This window comes from Periplaneta americana, chromosome 8 (genome assembly GCF_040183065.1).
Source record: "Periplaneta americana isolate PAMFEO1 chromosome 8, P.americana_PAMFEO1_priV1, whole genome shotgun sequence".
Classification (NCBI taxonomy): Eukaryota; Metazoa; Arthropoda; class Insecta; order Blattodea; family Blattidae; genus Periplaneta; species Periplaneta americana.
In genome coordinates this window covers 176,921,273-176,945,283 of record NC_091124.1, presented here as the reverse complement: position 1 = coordinate 176,945,283, position 24,011 = coordinate 176,921,273, and the positions used below count along the sequence as shown (strand labels likewise).

Sequence of the window (24,011 nt, the reverse complement as noted above, 5' to 3'; positions counted from 1 at the left end):
AAAATGCTGATATTGATCTATCTCGGGTCCGACCCTCGAAAAGCCGTCAGCCACTGCCGCCTATGGTTTCACATATGCGAACCTTCAGCAATGGATATAGGCTATTGTGAAGTGATAGGAATTTCATTTGAATACCAATAGGACATAATTCATAATAAAGTATTGCATAGATAGATCATCATCATCATTATCTATCTCAAGGAATGGGTCTTAGACTCGTTTAATTCTCACTCTCCTAGGAATTATAAACAAACACCAGTAGTGAGACATTCTAATTATGGAACAAGACCACTTCTTACAAAAGAACTTCGCCGGAAATCGAAACACGGCCTGCTAGTTATGTGGTTGGAATAAGCAACAAACCAAAATGAGGTATTGCATTAATAACAGAACTATTAAATTTACAAGTGCATATTCGTATAATAGTACAGAGAAGTATCATTTTAATATGTAGCTTGAATGTAATTTTTATGAGAATAAAAATAAACAACGTCTTTTCCTTCATTCACAGAGAGAAACACGGAGTTGTCCGCAAAGATTTTCTGGACTGTATGATCGAGTTGAGAAATAAGGGAAGGAGTGAAGTTTCCAATGGTTCAGTATCTGAAAACGATTCCAACATCAGTAAGTTTGATAAAAATACAAGCGCAATAAGTAAGGTATGTGATGCAAATATGGCCAATGCAGATAATATGACCACATTACTGTTCTACAGCTAATTGATATGATAAGCAAAAGTTAGTGCCAGTATGTCGAACCACGTGTTAGGAAGGTAGGCTACATAATCAAGGAGATTAGTTGATAATAGCAAAACTGCTTCCACAGGCTTTCTTTATTTGATTTGTGACAACGGATTAAGGCGGTGCTATTGGTAAGTTTGTCTTATACAGGGACATCATTTTATTTTCACTAACATTTTTAATATTAACCTGTCTATTTCTTTGGATTAAAGGTCTAGAACCGGAAACATCGCTTGCTACCCCTTCCAGGACTGGAGTTCGATGATACTGGCGTAAAATACAAATCACTTTACTAGGTATAGGAGGGAAGAAAAATAGTTCATCCATTTATGTAAATTAGGAAATATCGCAATTTTGAGTTTGATAATTTTCATTAGATTTTTGTTTAATCAAAATACAGTACTGTACTTAGTGTTTTTACTCACGAATTGAGCTTTCCATTCGGACGTATTAATTATGCAGTGTATATTGTACTGTTACAGCACATTAGCGTACAATATAGAGAATGAAGTTAAATTGAAAAATAATCATAATACGGATATTTAAACACATTTTTTAAAATGGTGGCCGTTCATTTCGATACAGGCTTCAGTTCTAATATGCATATTATCGCACTATAGACTATTGTACCTAATCCCAATTACCAGTTTCGTCCTTCGTAACTAGTAACTCATGTTGAAATAATTCTATACCTACTCTGTAAAAGAGTATCTTACGTACTGTACTGTAAATTCAATCTTCACTTCTGCCCGATCCGAAAAGATAAAATTACTCAGACATACTATCTACTGTCCGTTGAAGTGGTGTTGTCGCAGCATCGTAGAAAGGGGGGGAGGGAAATCACGTGACAGTTAATTACTTAACGAGACCCTTTTACTTAATTTGTTTTAAACAGTTGTATAATATTACGTAGACGTCCAATTCCTAACAGAAATTAATGTTTTGAGAGAAGAGCTAAGACATCCCAGCTACTAGACTTTACGGAGGGGCGAATAGAAGCAGGTGGAGGAAACCAGGATGCGACATAGGCAAACGGACGACAGTACCTGTGCGAAAATATTATTCAATATTGAAAGCTCTTTCGTCACTGGAAAACGTGAACATAATTCTGGAAAGTACTATACTCACTAACTCAGTACTTCATACGCGGCCTTGGCTCTGTGTGGAGAACGATTGTAAGTTTGCTAGTAGAGGGGGTGGGAGTGAAGTACACTAAAAAACTCGGATACAATAAAAATTGAAGTAAACATAAAATGATTTTCCTCTATTTTCTTTCAAGCAGTCAGTAATAATTATAGTTTCTATATAACATTTTACAACTAGTTCAATGTTCGTTACAGACATCCAATGCTTATTTAAAATGCATTCATATTGCACTCAAAAATAGCTGATTTTCAGGAGGTGCTGGTAATATGATCACATGGATATGCGGCTATATGGAATTTGTGGTGTGTACTGTACGTTCAAATAGTAAGAATAAAACTTGAATAATTTCGAGGGAAAAATTGTTCCGGGGCCGGGTATCGAACCTGGGACTTTTGGTTTAACGTACCAACGCTCTACCAACTGAGCTACCCAGGAACTCTACCAGACACCGATCCAATTTTTCCCTCTATTTCCACAGACCTCAAAGTGGGCTGACAAGCGTCAAGCTACCAACATTGAGTGCACACTAGGTTCGATACCCGGCCCCGGAACAATTTTTCCCTCGAAATTATTCAAATCAACTTTACAGGGAGTTATACCTGAAAGCTTGATTTGCATAATATACGTCACTGTTCGTTAACAGAAAACACAATTTAAGCCACACAGAGCTAGTGTGCACTCAATGTTGGTACTTGACGGTTGTCAGCCCACTTTGAGATCTGCGGATATAGAGGGAAAAATTGGATCGGTGTCTGGTAGAGTTCCTGGATAGCTCAGTTGGTAGAGCGTTGGTACGTTAAACCAAAGGTCCCAGGTTCGATACCCGGCCCCGGAACAATTTTTCCCTCGAAATTATTCAAATCAACTTTACAGGGAGTTATACCTGAAAGCTTGATTTGCAAGAATAAAACGTTACTAAAACCAATATCCAGTATAATTAATGAACTATATATTCACAAAAAGCAAAATAAACACATTCAACCAAAAACAAAAACAAACCTTTAAGTTATAACCATGTTTTTATTGTATTATCTAATCAAATTGGTATTGTAATTTATATTATAAAAAGTAATACCGGTAATAATAATAATAATAATAATAATAATAATAATAATAATAATAACAGGTTAATACTTGTAAATGAATGAATGAATGAGTGAATGAATGAATGAATGAATGAATTAATGAATGGATGAATGAATGAATGATACTAGGCCTGATAGACCATAGAGGGCCAAAGCCAACCAGTTGACTAGTGGCCTCAAGTCCATACGCCTCAGCAAGGTTAACGACCATCCAATCAGTACATGGGTAGTGTGTGGTTAGCACGATGATTCCCTCGGTTCGCGGAAACGGAGTTCGCTACTTATTGTAGCTCCCCAAATTTATCACGGTGCTGGGTAGACATTTGTTTCATACAATGACAGAAATTTCAAGAGAAAATTTCTTCCCTCACGAGGACTCCAACCAGCGCTTATTCCATAATGCGAGTTCACTCACGATGTCTCAGGCCACGACGCTACGGCGCAAGTTTTATTAAAATTTACAGATTGAATATTTAATTTTTGTAAATTGCAATTTTATTTTTTATTGAAATTACTAAAAGAAGTAGCTTTGAAATTGAAACTATTTTTGGCAAAAGTAAAATGAAAATTACGTGCAGTCAATTGACTGACTTACTAGTCAGGGTAACTATTTACGTATCTCTTCCTAATTTTATTTCAAGTGACAGGTAGAAAATAGAAAGACGTAGCATTTTGAAATATATATATATATATATATATATATATATATATATAGTAATATATATATATATATAGTAAAAATATGATAAAGAAATAATTATAAAGTGACTGAAAAAATATCTTTTATAGGTAAAAATTACACCAGTTACTGTAATAGTAATATGCGTTACAAGAGCGGTATGTTGAAGTTTTCATATTCGAGGAAAAGTATGAAAAAGCGAAACGCAGTTGAGCTTTTTTAATTTCCGAGAATTGAAAGAAAACATACCGCTCGTGTATCGTACATTATTTTGTGCGAAGATCGTTTATTACATACCTGAAAGAGGAATTTCTAATTAGTTGCAATGAAATCTCCATCTTGGTTTCTGTTCAATGACGGCAAATTTGCAAAACAAAAATATCTATCTTCAACATTGTTGCTTTAAAATGTTTTCTGTGTTTACTATACTCCAGCAGGCCGTGATATACCTCTGTCTTTTTTTCCCCCCAGTCTATAAATGCGAACTTAAAACAAACGGTTTCCTTAATGTTACATGCATCACGAATGCAGTAACTTTAGTGGAGTGTAGAGTTTACTTAATTTTTGCAAATATTTAAAAACAATAATTAACAGTGCAATTTAGGTGAAATTGCAGTGGTAAGTTTCCAATTTATAATTATTACTATATTGAACGTCTCTAAAAATAATATGTTAAAAGCCTAAAGCAGTAAAATCAATATGTCACTTAAGCGGTAAGAAGAGGGAAATTGTTATTTGTGTTAGGTTGGGAATACTGAATGTGGAATTTTAGACTTACCGCGGATTGGTTTTGTGCGGAAACCAAGCAAATACGCACGATCTCGCACAAATATATTATGATGAGTCATACCATAAGCCTACTAAACTTAATTGGGCTATATAATACAACCACAACTAATCAATTATTCTCATACCTATTGTTAGAGTCTTTTACATTACATGAAGTAGGCCTACGTTGTTATTTCTTGACAGCATAAGAAGTGTCACAAGAGATGGGCAACCAAAAGGTAAGGCAGGCCCACGGCGTATGTAAGAATAGGAATCTTTGAAGCTGGCGCGCAATCACGAACCTTATCGTAGAGAAGTGACCACTGCAGTAGTATTGGCAGACTGACATCCCTGTCTTTGCTTCAGAAATAGAGGGGGATCTCTTCGTGGCCCAGGCCTTCGCATTCCTGGCGGCGGGCTTCGAGACCTCGTCCACCACGATGGTCTTCGCGCTGTACGAGTTGGCCCTGCAGCCCGACCTGCAGCACAGACTGAGGACAGAGATCTCCCTGGTGTTGAGCCAGCATCAGGGCCAACTCACATACGAAGCCATTCAACAGATGACGTACCTCGACATGGTGGTCAGTGGTAAGTTGGATCACAATAGTTACAGTCCGGGTCACCGTTTTTGGCGTGTGAAAAAAGTAATGCGAACGTTAAGTGCGAGTGTTTTACATTTGCCGCAGTTAGTCTGAAAACTGTGTTTGACAATTGGCTGATGCGACGTGTATAGGAAGTGGTACCATTCTCAGCTGCACTAGCAACATGCTCACAAACTGGGCACTATATATCTAGGACACACGCCAAAAACGTTGGCGCCAGCAGTATCGGGAGTAACACATGTATATTGTATAAATTACTGTTGTCCACAGAAATCTTTCACTTTATTGAATTTCGTCTGAATCTGAATGAGGGGGAAATGGGAGGAAAAATATTAAAAGGTACGCAAAAATGTGTCCTTGCAAAGAACATCGGGGCTGAGAAAAATTTCATATGTCAGCTCCAAGCCTGTTGGCCACTCGTCTCACTACGAGTTCCGCCGTTCCACTGAAGGAACTCTAGAAAATGTTGAAGGGGAAGCCGAAAATGTACGTAACCTAATAGCTACCACATAAAAGGAGGGAGGGGTTAGGGGCAGCATCGGGAGAAGAAACGCCGATTATGTAAGCTTGCACATTTAAAGGAACGATTACCGAAAAGCAATGGTGGCGTTGCTGTCTGTTTTGACTTGTGTATGTAGGCACGCCAAGGGAGCGGGAGGTGCGAGCCGATGGAAGTACTGTCTCTTCTAAGAAGATGGGCAGATGAGGACATCGCTATGGAAATAAAGAACGTAGCGAGAGAAAAATTCGAAGCTAATTAAACGCACAACATATGTTTACGAATGAAATAATAATACCGTGCGATACAAGACACGTATTCACATGCAGTGGAACAAACTAGAGTCGTAATGTAACTATCACAACGCAAGACTGATTCTATCGATGTTATTTCTCTTTCGACTCTACTCTTTAATATCATTCAAGCTATCTCGTGACCCTTCCTGTCGCCCGCTCTTCCTTATCGCATTGTTTGATTCGCATTCCTTCCGTCGGCGTCGGTAATCCCCTGCTTGCGAGACCTTCGCAGTGCGAGTGGAAGACTAGTACACTCGCCCGTGTACCAAGGGTAATATGCGAAAGCCAAGCCAAGATTCCTATCTCGAAGACGTCTGTTTGGAAAAATAAAAAGCCAAAATGTTATGGGGAGTGGGATGTAGGTCCTTGGCCCATTTCTTTTAGGGCTCATCCCGACATATATCTAGCGCATTAGGAAAACCACAAGAAAATCTTAGGCAGGACGATTTTCTCAATTCAGGAGACTAGCTAATTGGCTCTTTGTTAAGTCAACTGAAGTATGACTCGATTGACGAAGAGGGATTAATTGAAAAGGGCAGATGTGATAATCAGAGACCGGAACTTTGGCAGAATGCCTTTTTAAATGTGTTAAATCTATTTTCATTTTGAAAGTAAAGCTGTACGAATAATAATAATAATAATAATAATAATAATAATAATAATAATAATTTATTTATTTATTTAATCTGGCAGAGCTAAGGCCAGTAGGCCTTCTCTTCCGCCCAGCCAAACTCTAATTCTAATTAAATACATTTGCTTACATAGTTATTACATTAGTATTAGTATTAGTATTTATTTATTTAACCTGGTAGAGATAAGACCGTCAGGCCTTCTCTGCCCCTCTACCAGGAGATTCCAACTACAATATCAAGAATAAAATTACAATTAGTATTAAATTTACCATTACAATTACAAATAATATTACAATTAGTATTAAATTTACAATTACAATAAAATCAAAGTACGAAAAGATTACCTGAATAATTAAAGCTAGATAATTTATCATAGAGAAACAAAGAATATTTTATATTTACTGAATTACAAATTAAATGTAGAATAACAAAATTGTATAGTGATGAAATTATTGAATATTGAAATATTTTGTGACAGATTAAAGAAACTATTTACAAGTAATAATTACTGACCAAGTGCCTAGTAAGTTTTCGTTTGAATTCATTAATACATTAATATCTAGATCATAAAACAATATGAAAGTAAATAATGAACATTGGATAACTAATGTTAGTGTGACAATAATAAACACTGGTAAGAAATAGTTATAATAATAATAATAATAATATTAATAATATTAATAATAATAATAATATTAATAATAATAATAATATTAATAATAATAATATTAGTAGGGTAATAATAATAATAATATTAGTAGGGTAATAATAATAATAATAATATTAGTAGGGTAATAATAATAATAATAATAATAATAATAATAATAACGAGATAATTTAGATATTTATCTGTGATATATATAACCATTAAACATTGAGAAACCTGAAACAGCTATTATTGTTGACAATAATTGTTAGAAAAATATCTCGTTAGCCTATTCTTAAATTGATTTGATGTCTGACAGTCCCTGACATTACTCGGTAGGGAATTCCAAAGTCGAGGAACAGCCACAGTGAAAGAAGATGAATATGAGGATGTTCGGTGGGAGGGAATGGATAATATTGAGGAGTGTTGTGATAGTGTGTCTAGGTTATGATGGGTGGATAAATTTTGAAAACGAGACGCAAGATAGACAGGAGTGGAGAAATGCAATATGTGAAAGAGAAGGGAAAGACAGTGGATTTTCCTACGATCTTCTAGACGGAGCCAGGACAACATTTCGAGGGATGGTGTTACGTGATCAGCCCGGCGAATATTGCAGACGAAACGGACGCACATATTATGAACACGTTGTAGTCTCTTCGCCAAAGTAACGCTTAGGTCAGTAAGCAGAATATCACCTTTGTGATTGAAACGTCACAGTTTTATGTTGCCATTTTCTGCCTTTTTTATATATAAATGTCAAATTTACAAAATAAATTATTTTTTTGTGCTTTATTTGATCATTTATCTATTATTTATTAATTTAGTATTAAAAATTGCATACAGGTATATTTTAATTTACTTCTATAACCGCTACAATGAAAGTGACTTCACCGAATGTATATTATCGTCTTTCAATCAGTTCATATTCTCTCTGGAACAATGAGTGCTGCCGTGCAAAAATGTATAAAAGTAGGCGTTTTAATTATCGCTTGTGTTTATTTGACAAGGCAACAATGAGTGCGGGTCTAACGTTATTTTTCTTTCACTTTTCATTGCGACGTTGTAGCTAGCTAAATATTTCATATCGCAACATATCAGTACAACCAAACACAAAAATGTACTTTCCAAGGCTACTGGAAAGAAGATTTCTTTGCGTCCAACAGTAATTGCAACATCGAGTCGAAAATCTCAATTTGCATTCGACTTATGTAAAGCTTTTCTTGCTGCCGAAATCCTTTTGCAGAAAGTGCAAGGTTGTGAGTCTAGTGCAAGGTTTTTGTAATTGCCTTTTATTGCGTATTTCAGCTATTTATAATGCCCTTTTGCCTGTCTATTTTAGCTATTCATGATGCCTTTTAGCCTGGCTATTTTAATGATTCATAATACCTAAACTTATAGTCTCTGGTGATTATTAATATAACGGTTTGAGTTAAGAACAAGGTCATTTCAGTAATGGTTGCGGTATTCTAGCGGCTTCATAAGGAGAGGAGTAATTCCTAAACCTGTTAAGTATGGCCGACGTGCAAAGTGTCATCCCTAACCCCCCTAGCCACCGTTACCTAATCTAACATAACCTAAACTAAACTTATGAATGACGCCGGTCTTTCTATACTCTTACATTACATTTATAAAGAACTGGTCATTCATCCCCAAACAGTGTCTGTCCTAATAGCTGTTCGGGTATTCGCTTAGTACTAGTTTTCGACTGCATTTCAAGATTTCTCTTAGCTCTGTAAAGACTATGTTTGTGTTTATGTTAAGTAAAACAGTGCATTCCTTCTGTTACTAATGATTATAGAGCTCGGATTTCATTACTCTACCCCAGGCATGTCAATTGATGCCCACAGGAGCAAGCGCGCGCTTTAGAGTCCGGGCGAGCCAGAGCGCTTTACAGCGGAAAGGAAAGAGACAGACGAAAGAGGTGGTATATGCCGCTTGATCGAGCTATATTCAGGGATGGACAGCACTGATTCAATGGATAAAGGGAAGAGAACTTATTAAAACTGTATCCATAGATTTGCCTAAGAAGTATAAGTGCATTATAAGAATGTAAGTTTTAATTTTAATGCTCATTTTTCACAAGTTTGATATTTTTATTCAAAAGAAATATTTTCTCAACTTTTCGTATAGAAAAGTGAAATTTTCAGGTATAGGCCTATTTATTTAGTAGCCTTACAGAATGTTTTCGTAACTCTAATATACCGTATATACGTATTACTGAAGATAGTGTATTGAAAATTTTGAAAATATTCGCATGGAAATTGTTTGTAAGGAAATGAATTAACAAAGCAACTACTGTTACATCATAAGCAAAAGATACGTGCCCATGTGTTGTAAAAATGTCAGCTCTACAGCTTCAGCACATTTCGAGAAAATAATTTAATATTCTGATGATAGGAAGTTGCTCACAAATATCACCTTAAAAGCATAATGCAATAAGAGTTTGTTATGTAATATTAGTTACACTTAAAACAGATACAGTACCTAGGTAACTTTGCTTTGTACTGTAATATTGTTTTGATTAGTTTATTGGTTACTTTTGTAAGGCTAAAGATACCATCAATATAAATTCCAACTTATCATGTCATAATCTCTTTCTTTGGAATATCACTTTCTTTATGAATGACGTGTTTCATCCACTTAATACAGTATAATATTATACCACTATGGAATTTAAGTGAATATTCCTTCTTAACTCTCTATTATGTTATTATGATTTAAAACACAAGTGCAATATTAAGAAATCAGTGTTAGTACTTTTGTTTTACAGACAATATAGATAATATTAAACAGAAAGAAGCCATATAAAAATAACGACATAAAATTTCACGTTCCGTTTGAAGTCTGTGCAACACTGTTTTCTTAATCCAATAGGTTGCTTATTCATATACACAACCCTTCCTCTTTCCATACTTAGCGCTTGCTTTGACATCACTGCTCTACCCGCTACTATTAGCTGCATATAAAATATATTGAAACTTGAAAAAAATATAAACATAACACATTCGCAATCAGTTTATGAGGTAGACCTATTGCTCGCTCCCTTATAGGTACAGTCAGGCGAAGAACCTTGTATGGCAATCAAAACTCAGCTTTATTTTGTGATAAATTTAATATTATTTTGCAGAAATTTCACGTACAACTTAACAGACAAAACCTAATAGTTTTTTAAAAGGTCGAAAAATATATAAATACACTTGAATGCATAGCAAAATTAGTAGGCGCACGTAATTAGTTCACTGACTTAAATAAAAATACTAAATAAATACAGAAATTAGATAATACACTTTTGTGTATAACAAAACAATAGTATTGAGTAGAATATTGGCAAATGTGACTATTCACCTTCGTTCTACCCCACCCACCTTCTATTTCTCCTTAAGCTCTAAACGTTCTTCGAAGGGTTGCTTCCGAAACAATTTTCACTCCTCCCTACGTAGCATAACCGAAAATATCTAAAGGCTCGTCTCCACTAATAAACACTTACCAACAACGTGTTAAATGTTAAACTGTTTACTGTTAACATCCCAACATGTTGATTGAACAATGCTAATTTCATTTAACACTTTGTCCACACTGTTAAACACGTTAAACTTGACTTTCTTTGCGCAGTTCAACATAAACAGTCTATGAGATTTTAATGTAGGTAGTGTCTTATTTTAAAACCTTGGACAATGGACTCAGATGATAATTTTGCTTTTGTAATTGCCTCTATTGCTTGTTACGAGGCCTTGAAAATGAAGAAAATGAGGATGTGGGTGCGGCAATATCTTAGTAAAAGTCACTATGCAGAAGACATTCTAAACGAGTTTAAAGTTCAAGATCGATTTGGATTCAAAACCTTTCTGAGAATATATATTATTATAATGTACCGAAGTACATATGATATTTCCATGCAGATATTCTGCGTCATAATACGATGAAAGAGTAATGGAACGGAGAAAAATTCTCTCCGGCGCCGGGATTTCAACCCGGGTTTTCAGCTCTACGTGCTGACGCTTTATCCACTAAGCCACACCGGATTCCACCCCGGCGTCGGAAGAATCGTCTCAGTTTTAAGTTCCAACTGTTGGGTTCCCTCTAGTAGCCGCCCTCTGCACTACGTCCGGTGTGGCTTAGTGGATAAAGCGTCAGCACGTAGAGCTGAAAACCCGGGTTCAAATCCCGGCGCCGGAGAGAATTTTTCTCCGTTCCATTACTCTTTCATCTTTCTGAGAATGTCAGAACACGATTTTAATAATACAGTGCCGCAAAAAATATTTCCTGTCATATCAAAGGAAGACACACAATTAAGAGCAGCCATTTCACCTCATTTAAAAAAATTACAGCGCAATTGATTGACTATCATAGGAGCTACGACATGATAAATGTTAAAGGAGTGGCTAATATCGTGTGATTCTTTCCGAACTTTTACGAATGTTAACATACGTCACCAAATACGACCATTACTGACGTCAACATAGCATTAACTTTTAGCGAACCACGAGAATACGAAAACTCTCTATTGTATTCTCGAGAACAGTTAAATAATAATTCCAGTTCTCTAAAACAGTCGGCCTTCTTTGGTTTGTCTCTGTATTATTTTGCAGCCATATCCCACAAACAAGGCTTTTCCATCAGTGCATTAATCAATTTTATTTTAACGATATTTTCTTTCGTCCACTCCACTACTTCGAACAACTTACAGCCAATACCAAGGATCGTATAAAGAGGTGCTCCTAGTTATGCGCCACAAAATCGAAAGTTAATGGCTATGGAAACTGTACGAAATTTGCCGAATTGTACCGATATTTCACGAGCAAATGAACTGATTTGACATGTTTTCCACTGCTGCTGGAAAACACGCCAACATGTTAACATACTCAGTTAACATGTTAAGTCAATTGAGACTTGAAATGTCCATATACATGTTAAATTCAACATGTTATATTTATCATGTTTCTGTTAAATGTTTAATAGTGGAGAAGAGCCTTAACGTTGAAATATATGCTATTGTTTATATATAAAACATCTTTGTATCTTCATTTATTTTAATCTTTGTGCGCAACAATCTAATTATTTCATTATACGACACATATGAACACCTTATTTCAGCCTGGGCATGAAGGGGAAGAGAAAGGAAAGAGAGCAGGGGCGTAGCGTCCATGGATGTGGGAGATGTGTTACATACCCTGCAATTTCCTTCAAGGTGACTCTGAATTATGAATTATAATATTGTAACATATAATCGTTTTCGGACCGATCAAGTTTTCCCTGAATGTCTGATTTTGAATTCGCACTATGTTTTAATCACCTTCAACAGAAGGCGCGACCATTAGTAAGAATTATACTGTATGGGCACGGCCCGCTTGATGTTTAAAAACACTTCGCAACGTCTCAACGACATCTGTCGTCAGCCCGAGGAAACTCGTGCGGTGAGCATGCTCGTAGACTCCATGGATGTACAGCGTTGTAATACATATTATCGTATACAGTAGTCATGCTTGTGTTGTAATATTATTTCCAGTGACTTATAAAGAATGATGAGTGAGTTATTTGTTCCAAAATGTTACTCTTTTCATTTGTGAACACTGAAGACTGTTTTGAAAGCTTAATTGTTTAGTGTTGAAATAAATTATTTAGGTTAAGATCGTTGTGTTACACGCTTATGGGCTCAAGATATGTACGCTGACAATATACATCCTAGAGGTCACGCAGTGAGTGAAAGGGAAATTGTTTTGTGTTCATTGTCGCAATGCATCAAATATGGAAACAAATTGTTGTATAATCGACAAGTTGAAGGTAAAGAGCTTCCAGACTTTAACGTTCTGTGAAAAAGAAGACGTAATTAAAGCAGGCCCTTCAAAACCAGTACTGAAAATCACTACGAACATAAAAAGTGTGTAAGACATTTTAATGTAAAGATTTATGAAAGTGAGTCGCGGCTGTGCGGTTCTTACAACTTTAAACAAACTGTTTTACTGGTCTTGTCTTCTCTTTCCTAATGAAAAGTCCGTTTGAAATATCAATGGCTATGAAGATTTAAATAATATTTATAAGGCAGCCAAGAAACATAACTATTTTTGTAACCATATAATATTTGAAAAAACGACTAAAAATGTTGGGGGAAACTCCAAGGAGAGCCACCGGCGTAACTCGGTCGGCTAAGGTGCTTGCTTGCCGATCCAAAGTTGCAATCGGGCGTGGGTTCGATTCCCGCTTGCGCTGATTACCTGGTTGGGATTTTTCCGAGGTTTTCCCCAACCGTAAGGTAAATGTCAGGCAATCTACGGCGAATCCTCGGCCTCATCTCGCCAAATATCATTTCACTATCACCAACTTCATCAACCCTAAATAACCTCGTAGTTGCTACAGCGTCGTTATATAACCAAGTAAAAAAAAACTCCAAGGATAATAAACGTGAGTTTATTAATTTTATATTTTACTGCATAGTCCTAAACTAAGTTTATTAAAACACTTTTCAGTGTGTCTATTATTTGTCGATGTTTTACTAGGTACGTAATATACTTGTAAATTTGTATTAGCAAGGAAGATATATGCAGTGTTTATACTACATGATACAATTGTATTCGGTATATACGCTATTCTGGATACAGATATGGGAAATTCCATTTTCAAACTATATTAACTGGGTTACATACCCCAGTCTGAAAACCAGGCTACGCCACTGAAAGAGAGAAACCCCCGCCTATATCTTTTTCGCTTACATCGCCTTAGAACAGGCCTGCACAAGGTTTGTGCTCCGAGCCGGCTCACAGCTCATGAGCGGAATGCAGATATTAGCTGCGCTCTGTATAGGCCTAAGGGTGGACTGGAAGAAGGGGTGATCTCGTACAAAATATACACAAAAGGAAGTACTATTACGAGTGTTTATGAAATGAATTCCCGTTCAGTGTTACAAAACTATCTTGGACTATTATTAATTAATAAAGAAATATTTTATTTCACAGAAATTCTATAGCTACTTAAATGTACAATATCATGTTGTTATATTTTTATTTATCAGTACATCAAAACGGGGTTTTATGCTGTTGGCAGCTGAAAGGAACAGTAACCTACTGATCGTAATGAAACATCAGTTACAGATGTTCGATGTCTGCCTTTATTAAAGTTGATTATAGAAAACAGTTGCTCACATATATAAATGTTGAGCCAAACATAGCAATCATTTCATAGCCAGCCTGTGTAGTCGTGGATATTATTGCTAATGTTTAGTCTTGTAAAACTCAACCAGGCTAGTAGTATTATTCAAACGATCTTTAGCTCTTAGGTCACATTGAAGATCAATAAGTTCGAGCTGCAAATCGTTAAATGTTAAATGTTATGTTCCGTCTTTAAGATTCCTTCATACTGTACTGTAGCAGTAGGTAAGCAACGTGAAACAGTTACTGAGAATAGGCCTACACACTGCACTCCACTAGATAGCTGGGTGGTCGTTTCCCTCTCCTCTACCTATAGCAAGTCTTTCTGACGTATATCTTCCTCTCCGTTTCTCGTGTTTGTGTAGGTATGCCTTAGAATCAAACGCAGAGTAAGACGCATCAGTGGTGGATTTTAGGCGCCCAGCGAGAGCCGAAAGTTCGTAAAAGCTATAATGCCTGTCTTATACAATCCGTCACTGAGCATAATTTACCTTCCTGTCTGTTAGTATCCGAACAAAACATTACTGTTTCAGCCGGGGAAGGTGAAGTGGGAAGTTAACAGGTAGACTGCAGTGACTCGATTGAGGTATTAGTGACCAGGCCTACCGCATTTGTATATAATCATACGAAAGATATATATAACTGAGCAGATTGAAGACGGAAATTGAATACAATAAAAATCTATTAGGTATTTTGTAATTAATTGCATGGTTAATTAGAAAATTAGGCTGGAAAATTCTGCGTAGTTTGACAACAGCGTGTCGCCGGCTCACGTACGAAAGCACACGCGCACTCGGTCTGAATAGCAGCGTTCTGTCTCTTAGTAACTGCGATAAGGTTGTCAGACTTCCTAATGGCAGGATGTAACGATACGTGTTAGGCCTAAATTTTTTATTTAATTTGCAAGAAAACCTTCTATTTTATTAAAATATCTACAAAGGTATAAATCAGCAATCATCAGCACAATGCGGGCTAGCGTCTCTTACCAGCGGATATGACATTGCACTAGCGTGCATCTGTGGCTCCTGACGGGTATGCTGTCTCCCTATACCTTCTGCACGACGGAGCATATTTTGTTACACTCCTTGCACTTTACCCATTTCAGCGAGTGCTGACGACCACTGGTATAAATCATTCCTTATCATTTTCTCTAATGATAAGAATAAGACTCAAAATCATGGGGATAGTTATGGAGTAAAGAGTGTTGAATATTTAGGAGATTTTTTTATGACAAGTGAGAAGAATATTAATTTGGGACTAATATGGTTTAAGAATTTTATTGTATGTACTCTACCCAAGGAATAACTGCACAGTTTTATTACTTCTACTCAGTAGCCTACATACAGTGCCTACATTTACTACAGCCGTCCTCAGAACTGTAACTTTCTAAATTAATAATTAATTACATTTTGGGTAGTTTCGGTTCATACTAATATAAAAGTAAAACTTCAGTTGAAACAGTGTTTGCATATTATTAAATGTAGCCATTGATACTGTATCTACGAAATGAAATTTGAAATATTTCGGTATTCCTTATTTTTGCAGAGACTCTTCGCAAATATCCAATTCTTCCATTCCTGGATCGAAAATGCCTCAAAGACTACGAACTGCCGTCGCCGTCCGGGAAGGGAACGGTAACCCTGCCAGCAGGGACCGGAGTCTTTATCCCGATAATGGCAATACAGAATGACCCGAAGTACTTTCCAGATCCAGAGATATTCGACCCGGAGCGCTTCACGGAAGAGAAGAAGAAGAGACGTCCCAGCTACACCTACCTTCCGTTCGGAGAAGGACCCCGCATCTGCCTCGGTGAGACAGAAATCTCGTCACAGATATAGTCTGGCAGGCGAGCGCCAGCTCTGAAACCACGCCGTATGAGGAAGTGGGGAGCGGGAGGACGTGACTCAGCAAGTACAGTCTAGAGTTCCACGCCGCATTCCTGCCGCGGTTTCAGAGCTGGCGCTAGACAAATAGCTTCACATGTAATACTGATGACAGACTACAGTACTAATCGCGATCAGGCCCGATCGCGATTACCGAAAATCTGATGACACAATATGTCACGCTTGGTCCCGTCTGGTCAAAAGCTGAATTACCATAGAGGAAAAAATTTTCTCTATGTACAGCTGTCAAAAAAAAAAGTGGCCGCACTCGTGAACAGCGAATATTTTCAAAGTCCACTTCGGGTCGCGGCGATGTTACACGATGCATGTGCTTGTACAAGCAGTTCCGGAACTATGAAAGTATTCCGTATCTGCACCTCGTAGACCAGCGGTAGAGTGCTTGTTTAATGATTCGAAGGTTGTGGGTTCGGGCCTTCTTCAAGTTTTCATTTTATTTTTTAATCTTTCTTTAGCGATGTAAATGATATTCAAATTATCATTTATATCCAGTTATCGTTCTTTATGGATATCACGTTATTTATATTTTGTTATCGTTCTTTAGAGATATGAATAAAATTCAGGTCATCATTTGTATTCTGTTATCGTATTATAACGATATGAATAATAATTATTATTGTATTTCCAATGGGGGTTAGCCCTATTTTACATATGTATGCTAGGGCTATAGTTTTATACACAAAAAAGATAAGCATAAAGAGAAATGGAAAAGAAAATTAAATTATCTTACGCGATGTAAACAAAACATAAACAATCCGTAAATTAGGCATTGCGATTGCAAAAGAAATATCAGGTATCAATTTGTAACATACAAAAACATTAACAACACACATACGTAACACTTCTATAACACAAAGATGCAGCTTTCCGTACCATAAATAATAAATTAATACACAAGAGTCACACAAACACAATCAAACTATAATTACGACATTGCGACGACATCAAGCATCCCATAACTGACTCACATACATAACAAATCAAGCATCCGTTACAACACATACACTTCAACATAGTAACCACACTTTTAAAAGTTACAAATTTGGCTCCAAGAAGAATAAATAGGACACTGTTACTAATTACTATTCTTCTACAATTTCTTAAATACTTACTTACTTACTTACAAATGGCTTTTAAGGAACCCGAAGGTTCATTGCCGCCCTCACATAAGCCCGCCAGCGGTCCCTATCCTGTGCAAGATTAATCCAGTCTCTATCATCATACCCCACCTCCCTCAAATCCATTTTAATATTATCCTCCCATCTACGTCTCGGCCTCCCTAAAGGTCTTTTTCCCTCCGGTCTCCCAACTAACACTCTATATGCATTTCTGGATTCGCCCATACGTGCTACATGCCCTGCCCATCTCAAACGTCTGGATTTCAAGTTCCTAATTATGTCAGGTGAAGAATACAATGCGTGCAGTTCTGTGTTGTGTAACTTTCTCCATTCTCCTGTAACTTCATCCCGCTTAGCCCCAAATATTTTCCTAAGCACCTTATTCTCAAACACCCTTAACCTATGTTCCTCTCTCAGAGTGAGAGTATTTCTTAAATACATCTGTAATAAATCTGTGAAATTCCGATATGAATAATATTCGCGTTTTTTATATTGTTATCGTTCTTTAGCGATTTAAATAATATTCAAGTTATCATTTATATTCTGTTATCGTTCTTTAGTGATACTGTATAAATAATATTCAAGTTATTTATATTGTAATCGTTCTTTAGCGATATAAATAACATAAATTTAATATTAGGTTTGGAAAAATCCAGTTGCATAATACTGGTATTAGTTTTTCTTTTTGTATTATTACATTATACTATCTTGAACCACAATAAAATGAAAAGGAGTAACGAGGAATTGAACCTGAGACGTTGACATCTAAATTCCGACGTTCGTCCGCTGAGCTACGAGGGCAAAAGTGTGGAAATATTTTCGGAAAAATTGGCCCAATCACACTCTAAGATCTTCTGATGATTCGTAGAAGCTAGTCCAGGATGCGGGGGGCAAAGGCTAATTGAGATTTCCCGGTCTCTGACCGGGTCAAACATCCTGATAGAATTAATATTTAACCCTTGCCGTGACTTTCGGTGAAGTCCGGAGGGCCCAATTAGTCAAATCCACTCTCCTCATCTCCACGCTTGGGCCCCTTGGAATTTTATAAGATGCGAAAGAGATAGTGGTGTGCGGAAAGCAACGGGATGTTACCGCATTTAGGCCTATCCTTCCCAAGAAAATTGCAAACATGAACAAAGGAAGCTTTTAATAGAAGAAGAAGGATCTTCTGCGGACCTCTGGAAAAAGAACTAAGGAAGAGACTAGTGAAGTGCTTTGTGTGGAGTGTGGCATTGTATGGGGAAAGAACATGGACATTACGACGAAATGAAGAGAAACGAATTGAAGCATTTGAAATGTGGATGTGGAGAAGAACGGTGCGTGTAAAGTGGACAGACAGAATAAGAAATAAAATTGTGTTTGAAAAAGTGAGTGAAGAAAGAATGATGCTGAAACTGATTAGAAAGAGAAAAAGGAATTGGTTGGGTCTCTGGTTGAAAAGAATAATAGACAACATTAGGATATGTGGATCATATGCGGAGACTAAGAGGAAGGCAGAAAATAGGAAAGATTGGAGATTGCTGGGTTTGCAATGTAAGACCTGCCCATGGACAGAACATTTATGTGTGTATGTTCAGAATGCCTGGAATATCGTGTCTCAGAACAGTCGCTATTTGCAAAGACTAGTCAATTCCATGCCCACTCGACTGCAAGATGATCGAGATAAGAGGAAGATAGACTAAATATTGAATTGTGGTTTTTTGTTTTGTTTTTTGAACGCTTAATTGTTTGAATGTTTTAAGGCCGACGCCAGTAAATTTGTTTTTGTTTATGCCACGAAAGATATTTTATTGAGAATAAAATCTTTTTTCTTTCCATTTGCAGCCACAATATCATAATGATAATGATAAAGTCATGGCATAATATATTAATGAACCTGATGTTAATTACTAAAATAATCATAAAAAAGAAAGGAGCCATTATGTCTAGTTTGTCTCTCTCAAAAACAGAACAAAAAAGGACATAAAAAGCACGAGGTTGTAGTCGAACGCAGGACCTCATGAATAAGAGGCCTGAACGCTACCATTATGCTATCGAATAACACACAGTATACTTCAATTATAACTGTAGATATCAGGCAACGTGGTCCAACAACATGTAACATCGCCTGTCTCCGAATTGTAGCGAAGATACCCGAAGGGAACTTTGATTCAGGAGAGCGGCCACTTTTTCTTTTGACAGCTGTACATACGTATATGTTTGTTTCCCTCCTGGACAACACCTAAAGTTCATACTTTTTTATGTTTGTTCATTGTTTTTTTTTTCTTTTGTTGTTTCTTGCAGCTTGATATGGGAATTTATTTGTTAAAATTGTTATATGCTTTACAATGTAAACTGATACAATTTATATCATTATTATTTATATTATTTTGAAAAGAGATTCTATAACCTATAAAATTTATATTATTTTGTAATAAAACATATTTTTAAAATCAACCGTAACCTCAACGATAGCGTCGTAATGGAGACTAAAATTGAAAATCTGAAAAGAAACCAGTTCCAGTTTGTAATCCATTATTTATTGAAATGAAACATTTTTAGCAGTCTTCTATTGCTATATATATGAATAAATCGTCTGTCATTTGTTAATATATTTCTTTTTATTTTTCTCACATCTGCATTAAATTTCTCCACTACGTCTAACAGTAGCCAAATTCATTTTCTAGCCATTCATTTTCGTTTCTGTTTCATATAATACAATGGAAGGGGTAAAAAAATTGAACAGCAGAAGCTATCACGACTTCCTAAATAATATAAATCAAGGTGATTCGAAACCAAAGATTACTAAAATGTTACTTTCGTCCACTGGGCCGTGCCTCAGCGCGATTATCTTGTTCTGGAAACAGGATTTAGCTCCTGATCGCGATCGGGACGGTGACACACTACAAACCGGATCGCGATTAGTGACTGTAGTCTGTCACCAGTATAAGGAAGATTTTGAGTTTAGCAACACTGTGTTAAGACTTAATTTTTCTGACGTTAAGGAACACCTAGGTTTCTTGCGCCTAAAAGATAATTCCCTAACGTCTGAGAAATTTCAAACATCTGAAATCAGTGCATCAACCTGGGTTAAAAACGCAGTAACCATAGGTTACGAAACCATTATTTAACAGTAACCGTGGTTAAAATGTAATTTTTGTGCACCATTCATAATCACCGGTTACTTAAAATGGTTGTAAAACCCATACCTGTTAACGTAATTCTCAATTACTCGCTGAATTTCTTGGTTTGGATTGAATTCTCTGTTCTACCACTGTACCACTGCATTCTGTTAAATATAATTGTATACAATTTTTTTTATGTAAGTTTTCATCGAAATCATCAGTTGTCTCTTTGTAATAATCTTCTTTTTCTTCTTCTTCTTCCCTTCAAGTATTTGGCCAAATGGCCTGTTACGATCTCACAGTTGAATTTTCAATCCAGCGCTTCTTTGGACGACCGAGAGATCTCTTCCCGTTTGGACGATAGTGGAGCATGACTTCTGGGATTCTATCTCTATGCATGCGATGCAGATGGTTTATCAAGTTGTTCTGATAATGTTTTACGTGATTAATTACAGATTCAAGTTGTAATTCTTCCATTACATCTTCATTGCGTTTGTGATCCCATTTCGTATATCCCGCTGTATATCTCATAAATTTCATTTCATTAGCCGTTATTCTGCTTTCGTCTTTCTTCCTCAATGTCCATGCCTCACTGCCGTAACAAAGTACAGGTCTCGCCAAGGTCTTGTATAGGCGAATTCTAGTATGGCTCTGTACTAGGGAAGGTTCATAATGTTCTATAACCTATCCTATCCAAATCCCATCCTCAACCTGCTTCTACAGATGAGGCTCTGGGGTTAGAGTATTGGCGGTATAACCACAACATTATATACAGAGGAAATGCTGTATAGGTGGGAACCCCACCAATTCTACCCATTCGGGCCGACAAACCGTTGGGCAGTAATTTCATAACTGCTTTCAAATCTCACAATAAGCCTCGAATGTAATAATTAGACTTCGTGGAATTGCCACGAGAATCGTAAGGTTTACTACGCTCGCGGTATAGACTGTATGAGAAGGGGGCGTGCAACGGATGGAGTATGCCTCTGATGTAAACACTGAGCAATATACTGCGGTTACAATAAAACCTGTATCCTGCATTCAAGAAATGTAATGAATGATCATTGAAGAAGGAAATGTCTAAACATGTAAATACACTATTATTTTGTAGTGAGACATATTAACTCTTAAAATTTAATGTAATATACTCACATCATCTTTGAATATGTGCATTGCAGTGAATAGTTACATACATTTTGAGCGACTGCAAAGTAAACTCCTCCGATCGTCACTCAAACAGTTTTTATTCTGGGAAATGTACGTTCAACAATACGAGAACGGAAAGTCACTACTTTTTAGTACACCAACTTTAGACGTCTTGTCGTAATCTGATAGTACATCATTTATAATACGAAGTTGTGAATAGGCAGAATTTTTAGCAATAACATTTCTCGACTTACATTTCACTTTTTTCTGAAATTAGTGAATTGTTATTTTAGATAACGGTTTGTGATACTTTACACAATATTAAGGGCGTCTGAGAGTTGTAGTTTGAACAATTCCAGCAGGGTGATGCTTTTGGACACGATTTTAAAATTAGAATCAATGAACAGAATATCTTCCAATAGCTGTTCAGAAGGCAATGATTTTACAGCTGCAACAGCGGAACTGTCTGTGCTATCCAATGTATCAATTACCTCCATTATTTTGCCGTAATGTTCTGCATAATTAACAGCATTCAACCACGTTCCCCAACGGGTCAAGACTGGCTGCGGGGGTAAGGGTATTCCAGGGGCAATTATTTGGAACAGCAACACTCTCATTGTAGTATGTTTGATTGAATTCTTGTCTGCACTGAACAAATGTTAAGCTTTGACTATTCTAACCACAGTAATGCAAAAACAAGTGCTTACATAGGTATACATTGGCTGTAGCTGCTCTATTTGAACCGGTCACAACTCTTAACATGAACTGCTTATACTACAAGACCGGGCGGTCGCTCACCTCTTCTATACTACCGTACATCGGCAAACTGATTGCATGCTGCGTATGGCAATTCAACGAAGTCTAGTGATAATCTTCGTTGTTTAAATAATGAATAGGCGATTGCATTTCGCTGCACAGCTAATTCAATTTACTGACGTCCACAGCTCATGGACTAATTCTAGTTTTACTCGACTGTTTCGCAGGAATGCGGTTTGCTTTGATATCCACCAAGACGGGCCTGATCCATGTTCTATCCCACTACGAGGTGGCACCCTGCAAGGACACCCCTGTGCCACTAGTGTTCGACAACAAGTCTTTCCTCCTTGCTCCGAGGGACGAGTTGCCTCTGTCCTTCACCAGGCGCAGATCTGACGTCACGTCTGGATAGAATTAATTATCTTAGCTCTTTAAACATGTAATATACATGTTGTAGACAGTTGCAATAAACGTGCACTTTACTATTTTAATGTGTTTATAAATTACTATAGACTTGACCAACCACAACAAACATGACCAAGAAAACAGTGCAGGCAAAGACGATAGCTTGACAATAACTTTAAGAAATACTTCATCAACCATGTTACTTTAATTCATGTAAGAGTACAAGTTTAAACAAAACAAAAAACTCTTTCTCTTACATTATTCCAGTCGTTATCAGACTTAAAACTTTATTTCTCACTGAACCGCAATTAACATGACAGCAAGTTAAATATTACAATACAGAAAAAAAAGAAAGCAAGTTACAGCGACTTATGTGTAATAAAAGAATATGGTGATAGCGTTAGACATTTGTTTCACTTATGCTTTCAAACCCATGTATTGTGGGTCCCTATCACCACGGCATGGCGCGTCCTCAGGTTGCGGATCGAGGAGACGGCCTCCAGATATGGAGGGTAGCTGTGAATGTATTGAATAAGCAGTCGTGGACAGCCGATTAGGGGTGGTCCTCCAGCTTGGGGGTTGGGCGAAGGGCTAACAATCCATCACCCTAAAAAACAGCTTGTTACGAAACCTTCAAATGAGCCTCGAAATGGGACTGATTCTCTGGCACGACCACAGCAGTTAAGAGAGAAGTTTTATATGATATTCTTATTGAATTTGGTATTCCCAAAAAACTAGTTCGATTAATTAAAATGTGTCTCAGTGAAACGTGCAGCAGAGTCCGTATAGGTCAGTTTCTATCAGATGCGTTTCCAATTCACTGCGGGCTAAAGCAAGGAGATGCACTATCACCTTTACTATTTAACTTTGCTCTACAGTATGCCATTAGGAAAGTCCAGGATAACAGAGAGGGTTTGGAATTGAACGGGTTACATCAGCTGCTTGTCTATGCGGATGACGTGAATATGTTAGGAGAAAATCCACAAACTATTAGGGGAAAACACGGGAATTTTACTTGAAGCAAGTAAAGAGATAGGTTTGGAAGTAAATCCCGAAAAGAGAAAGTATATGATTATGTCTCGTGACCAAAATATTGTACGAAATGGAAATATAAAAATAGGAAATTTATCCTTTGAAGAGGTGGAAAAATTCAAATATCTTGGAGCAACAGTAACAAATATAAATGATACTCGGGAGGTAATTAAACACAGAATAAATATGGGAAATGCCTGTTATTATTCGGTTGAGAAGCTTTTATCATCCAGTCTGCTGTCAAAAAATCTGAAAGTTAGAATTTATAAAACAGTTATATTACCGGTTGTTCTGTATGGTTGTGAAACTTGGAC

The 24,011-nt window shown here is 36.8% G+C and overlaps 1 protein-coding gene across 1 annotated transcript in view; it reads left to right on the top strand.

The window, feature by feature from the left end:
- LOC138704263 (uncharacterized) overlaps positions 1 to 24,011 on the top strand; it is a 103,626-nt gene that overhangs the window by 10,704 nt on the left and 68,911 nt on the right. Inside the window, exons 3-6 of the mRNA XM_069832135.1 lie at positions 512 to 624; positions 4,785 to 5,006; positions 15,781 to 16,044; positions 22,488 to 22,669. Of these exons, the coding sequence (XP_069688236.1) occupies positions 512 to 624; positions 4,785 to 5,006; positions 15,781 to 16,044; positions 22,488 to 22,669 (781 nt within the window). The remainder of the gene's footprint in view (positions 1 to 511; positions 625 to 4,784; positions 5,007 to 15,780; positions 16,045 to 22,487; positions 22,670 to 24,011) is intronic.